The sequence below is a fragment of the Apaloderma vittatum genome, unplaced genomic scaffold, assembly GCF_000703405.1.
Source record: "Apaloderma vittatum isolate BGI_N311 unplaced genomic scaffold, ASM70340v1 scaffold36930, whole genome shotgun sequence".
NCBI lineage: Eukaryota > Metazoa > Chordata > Aves > Trogoniformes > Trogonidae > Apaloderma > Apaloderma vittatum.
In genome coordinates, this window is record NW_009693538.1 from 1 (window position 1) to 6367 (window position 6367).

The window sequence follows — 6367 nt, forward strand, 5'->3', positions numbered from 1 at the left end:
CTGGCGCTCCTCCCCCGAGAGGAAGAAAGAAAACAAAGATGCAAACGCCGCCGGGCACCTCGGGAGCGGCCGCTGCCTCGGGACGGGGTAGCGTCGAGTCTTCTCTTCACTTGTGCTGAGATGCTCGGGATCACCGCAGGAGCTGGAAGTTGGTTCTCGGCGGGTTCTGAGTGTGGCTTCCGATGGGAGCGAGAGGATCGGACTGCTTGTTCAGGAGGGGGTTTTGATTCAACGTTTTTCGAAGGAGAAAGCTTGGTTCTCTTTAAGATTTTTGCCACCTTTCTAAATAGAGTCTTTTAAAACATCTTGGAAGTTTTCTTCAGAGGTACCTCAACTGATACGAAAAGTTTGAGGTGGAGCAAGAAGGAGACTTGCTAGTGGTTGAGGTCATAGTTAGAGCTTAAATAACTTCATTCCTTTGATTTGGAACTGTACTGTTGCATATTACTGGGCTCTTTATAGAAATAACTTTCTATTTTTTGAATTTGTTGTAAACCAACTGGATTAAGAGGTTTTCAGTGCTGCTTTGCACATTAACCAATCTCAAGAATGACAACTGATACTAGTAGGATTTGGCTTTTATTTGGCCTGTGGCTCTTTTTATTATTTTCAAATAAAAAGTACCAACCTTTATTTCCTAATTCAAAGTTTCAAATTGGTAAACAGCCCTGATATCTTTATTTCCTCCTTTTTTAATGACCTGTTACACTTCGGTAAAATGTTAACTTCTTGTTTCGTATCTTTTAAAGTGTTGGGGTTTTGTTGTTTTTTTTTTTTCTTTTCTTTCCTCAACAGGAAGGAGTGAAGACTGAAAACAATGACCACATTAATCTGAAGGTGGCAGGGCAAGATGGGTCTGTGGTGCAGTTTAAGATTAAGAGGCATACACCACTTAGTAAACTAATGAAAGCCTATTGTGAACGACAGGTATGGTTCTTGTATGATCATCGGGAGAACCGGTGTCTGGGGGAGAGGTGATCTCCATAGAGATAGATGGAGACACAGTAAAGTTTTAAAGCTATGTAAATATGCAGAATGATAAAGACTTTAACAGAAACCAATTGTGTTGTGGAAAGCGTATTGTTCTTGGGGTCTGTTATGGAGTGGACTGACAGGGTTGTGACAGGAAATGGGTAAAATAAAGATCTGTTGTTCTCTTTGTGAAATCTGCATTGTAAGTGTAGGCTGTTGAGAGGCAGTTGTTATTCTACTGCTCAGAAATATCAGCATGGAAAGGGTGGGTTAGGAACCTGCAGCATGAACTTAGGACAGAGAACTGAGTGATAATCAGAGGTGTTTTTATAACCGAGTAACTTCATGGTCTGGTCATAGACTTCTGATTTATTAACTTAGTAATATTCTGTTGAGATTGAGAGAATATCAGTGAGTGTTTCAGGGTTTAAAGTTGTCTAATGTCTAACTTGGGAAGAAGCTTGCGCATTTAACGATGAGATTTATTTTTTCCCTTGTGGCCTAGCCCAATTAATCCTCAGAGGGACGAAAAAATGTGTTTTGCTAGCCTAGTAGCAAGTGTGGCCAACCTACTAGGTTGTGGGCAGTTACTGCCAGTTGTAAAAACACCTGCAGTGCTGTTTAACACTTCCTTCTGAACCTTTTGATAAGGAAAATTTAGTTTCTGCTGTGCATGATTTTTTAATGAATGTCTGCCTTTAAAAGGGTTCTATCTCTAGAGAAGTGTTTGAAATTAGGGAAGTTTCTTCTTTTTTTGAACACAAATATTCAGTGACAGTGAAATCAGTATGAAATATTGAGGTAACTACTTCACCACAAAGAAGAACAAACTTGCAGAGTGGTAAAACCTTTTCACTTTACTTTTTGCTGCAGTAGGTGTCAATTGGAGGAAAAAAATATTTAGAAAGGGAGACACTTTTTGTGATTCAGATTTTAACCTAGTAGATAGCCAAAGCGAATTTCTTTTCTGTGGTGATGAACTTGCCCTTTTCTTAGATGCTTACTTCTCAAACTTTGCTGAAAAGCCTTTGTTCTATGTGTGTCTAAAAGTTAGATTTAGTTCATGTTCCTAAGTAGGCATACCCTATCTTAAAATGCTTAAGCTGTGGACTTTGATTAGATTTAATTTTGGAAAGGTGGAAGCTGCATACAGTAGTGAATTTGGCAGCTTTAAAGAATGAAAATCCTGTATTGCCTGTAGCAGACCTAAAATGGAAGTAACTAGACCTTGAATTATACATTTAGAAGAAGACAACTACTTGTGATTATTCTAAAAATAATCATCCATGGAATATACTTAAATTTTTATGGATACTGAGCTCACCAGGGTCCAGTTTTTCAGTATGTTTGCGGCTAGCATTTACTCAGCTTGTAAAGTTGTTGGGAACCTGCAAAAAAACCACTTGGAGTAGGAAATGTATATTTTAAGAAGCACAATGTCAGAGAAAACAGCTCAAACCGAATGTTGCTGTACAAAAACGTGTTGCTGCCATGACACTGAGCTACATGGTTTTCTTAAGACGATGTTGAGTGAACACTGCAGAATCTTCAGTCATACTAGAGAAGGCATTTTGCCGTGAAGTATAAAGACTTACTAAGAAATTTACTCGTATTCTTTATTAAAATATTTTTCCTGACAAATCAACTTCTCAGAAATAATTACTACGTTGTCTTTTATGTATTGCATCTGCTCTTACATGGCTAATTGAAGGCTTCTGCTTCGGAGATGCCAAAGCAGCTCAATGAAATACGCTGGATTTGCTTCAAACTAGACGTCTTGTATTTATAGATACTCTGCGGAGAGTAGATAGAACTGGGGAAGAAGTAGACACCAAGGTTCTTGGTTCTGGTTGTACGCTCAAACTTCATTCATCTTCCTTTGCAGGGTGCTGTAGAGTAACTTTGAGAACTAACTTGGGAATTTGAAGCTGATGTTATTAGAAGAGATTGTAACCATTGCTTGTAACTCGTTGCTGCTGCAGACTAATAGATAGTGGTTGCATTTCTGGGAAAAAAAGAAAAAAGTTAGAATACCTTGGCTTTTGGGGAAGATTAAAAAGGATTTTGGAATATTACTGTTTGACATTGTTACCCAAAGTCATATATCTATTTTTTAAGTAAATTATTATTAAAAAGCACTAAAAATCTTGGCCTTTGGGGTGAGACTTTTGTATTAGAAATTGCTTTATTTTAATTTAGTCAGTGGGGGCACTGTTGCTTCTCCCAGTTATTGGACACGATGCAGTTTTTAATACAAAACAGATTGCAAGGATTTGTAGTGAAAATGCTTTAAAGTCAGTGCATGAGGGGAGGAAGAAAATTATATCAGGCATTATGAATTGTGGTTTTTAATGATTGTGCTCCAATTGCAGCAACAAGTTCAAGAGAAAACTAGCAAGCAGCACTTTTACACCAGACTTACTTCCCTTTTGTGTTCCTTCTCTTTGTCCAGGGGTTGTCAATGAGGCAAATCAGATTCCGGTTCGATGGGCAACCAATTAATGAAACAGACACACCTGCACAGGTAAAAAGCAAGACCAAAGAACTGTATTTGAAATTTGCTGCAGGAGGTGATACTTCTGTTTCCTCTCAAATACTGGTGTAATTGTATATAGTAGTGATGGAACTTGATGTTTTTTTTATCATTACTTTGGTATAATTAGTCTTCAGCAATGGAATCTAAGGTTTTTTTTAGTGTTTTGAACAGTAAGTCTCTATCACTGGCAATAAAATAAGAAAATGAAGTACAGTGTACAGATGGCGAGTCTTAAAAACCTGTCAATTTATTGAGTCATGGCTGTGAGATAAGAATCTCTAAGTTAAGAACCGAGTTTTTCCTGAAGCAGTGGCTTTATTTTTTTATAAAAGCTTGCCAGGATGTTATCAGAGATCCTGTTTGCAAAGTTATGTTTGCAATACAAAAGTAATTTTCTGTTGTTGGTCATTTAAGCTCTGTTCCAGCAGCATAAAATTAATGAATACGGTGAAGTTTGGGTTGTCTGTTTATAAACTGCTTCAAACGAAGGCCGTTCCAAGAACAGAAAGGCTCTCTGTGACTCTTGAGTATTTGTACTGCTGCCCGTAGCTGTGTTTAATCAGCCTTTCCAAGTGATACAGTTTTATGCGCCTTTCAGAACCACTTGTTACGAAATAAGGGACTCTTGGTTTTAGAAGGTTTGTAGTAGAGCTGTATTTTCTAAGCAGTTGCTCCACATAATGTGCCTCTTAAGACCACAATCTATGCAAATTTTTAACCTGGAATACAGATAATTGAGACAACAGGGTGCTTTTCTCTCCATCCGTGTTAGACTGAAGCTAAGGATCAGTCTATTTATAGCTGTGGTAAATGCCATAGATGAGTTTGTTTTCCTGGAGGAGAAATTAAGGCTGTTTAGAAATATAACTTCTTCAGTCATGATGCAGGTTTTGTCAGTAGGCAACATTAACATCCCAGGAGTGTCAACTGTAGAAATTACTGTGAAAAAATAGAATTGGATTAACCAGCTTTTGCTGTTCCTCACTGGCAGTTTGTTACATTGTTGATCATGTGAAGTGGTTTTGATTTTTTTTGTGCTTGCTGATGCTGCATTTTAGTGCGTGGTTGGGCTAGGGGCCTTAATTATAGTCTGCTTGCTTTAGTGCTGTAGCTGAAGCCTTTTGTGCGTTTGAACAACAGCTGCCAAGTGGAATTGTGGCAGTGTTCTAAGGTAAACTGAGGAAGTAAATAGGAGAAGGAAGATGCAACGGCAAAGTAGGCAACAGAATTAAGATATTATGAATGCTGGCCTTTCCAGAGGAGTCATAAAAGGCAACCTGAAGTTACTTAGTAGAATTCATTCTAGGACAACAGCTATCAACTGGCAATTTTTGGTTTTGGTGTAATTTCTTTTCTTTTGAAGTACATTAAGGTAGGTTAAATACACAAAGCGATGAGGATGGAGGGGAGTGGGTCTCGTCTGGTTAAATTGCGTAAAAAGTAAACATGAAGAACAACCCAACCTATAGTAGACGTCTGAGAAGAGTTGAAAGCCTTTTTTCTCTTTTCTGCTATAGTTGGAAATGGAGGATGAAGATACAATTGATGTGTTCCAGCAGCAAACAGGAGGAGTTTACTAAAAAAAAGACAAACACACAAAAAAAGAACCGGCTACTTTCCTCTCCAGAACTGTGCTCCCACAGGCAACACATCCACAATTAGAAAAATGAGACTTGGTTCAGCCACATCCTGACTACTGCAGTATAGTTTCCTCTCTTCTCTCTCTGATTTTTTTTTTCCTATTCCTTCTATTGTACATAAAGTAACTGGTGTATGTGCACAGACATAATGCATATTTTTTTTAACTAAATGGCCAATCGTATGTTTTGATCAACATTTAATGGAGATGGGGTGGGAAAACAAACTGGTTCTGTGAAAATACCCCTTTCTCCATTAGTGGCATGCTCCTTCTACTTTTATCTTTATATTCCAGTAAGTTATTTTGCTCTCACTGTTTAAAAACAAAGACCTTGCATACCTTGTTTGATTGGATAATTTCAATGTTTTTCTTTTATCATTGTAAAACCAAGGACAATTTTATAACTTTTTTGTACGTAGCTGTTACATGTAGAGCAATCTCTGTCTAAGTAGGGGTAAATTACTCTTTAAAAAAAAAAAAAAGGAAAAAAAAGATCCTAGATAGTTTTCCCTTCAAGTAAAGCGTCTTGTTGTTTAAATAAACTTCTTGTTTAAAATAACTGGTTTTCTTTATTTTTCTCTGGAGTAATAGTACTCAGCACTTGTATTTCTTTCTCTGCAGCACTTTACACTTGTCAGTTCTCAGCTTTCTATGTGGTAAGTAAGCATAATCCCCTTCTTACAGTCAGAAGACTGTTGGAAATGAAAGGCTTCCTTGAGACCTCTCAGTCAGTCAGTAATTGAACTGGAAATAGAAGTCAGGTTTGTTGTCTTTTGATTATTACTTTTTGTGTGTATGTGTATGTTCTGTGAAGCCAAAAATGTTTGATCAGGCAAATGGCAAAGTATGGGACTACTTGCTAATGCCTCTTGATTGAGCTTTTTTTGTCAGTCTCATAGAAACATCAATATTGTTGTTAGAGTGGATCATTTAAAACTGCATTTGAATGCTTTGTGATGTAAACGTTACGTTAAAAAGAGCAAATGGTTTCGTTAACCGTTCAGTTTACCCTGGTATCAAATGGGAGATGCTTGGAAATGTAAAAGCAAAAATAAAAAATTGAGTTCTGCTCTGTGGGTGTATTTAGGATTATATACCTGCCTGTTCCAGCGCCCCAAAGCATTCTCTGACCTCCTAGGAGAGTGTTCTGCTATTTTGTTGTGCTTGCAGTACGTTAATGCTTTTTTAGGTATTAATTTTTTAGCAGAGCTCACTTCTTG

The 6367-nt window shown here is 37.6% G+C and overlaps 1 protein-coding gene across 1 annotated transcript; it reads left to right on the forward strand.

Annotated features, from left to right (window-relative positions):
- Nucleotides 1-795: 795 nt before the first annotated feature.
- On the forward strand, nucleotides 796-5706 carry SUMO2 (small ubiquitin-like modifier 2; the record flags this gene model as incomplete). Its single annotated transcript, XM_009879140.1, has 3 exons — nucleotides 796-927; nucleotides 3425-3496; nucleotides 5026-5706. Coding segments are annotated over 3 exons (267 nt in total), but the record flags the coding sequence as incomplete, so codon positions are not given.
- Between the last annotated feature and the right edge of the window lie 661 nt (nucleotides 5707-6367).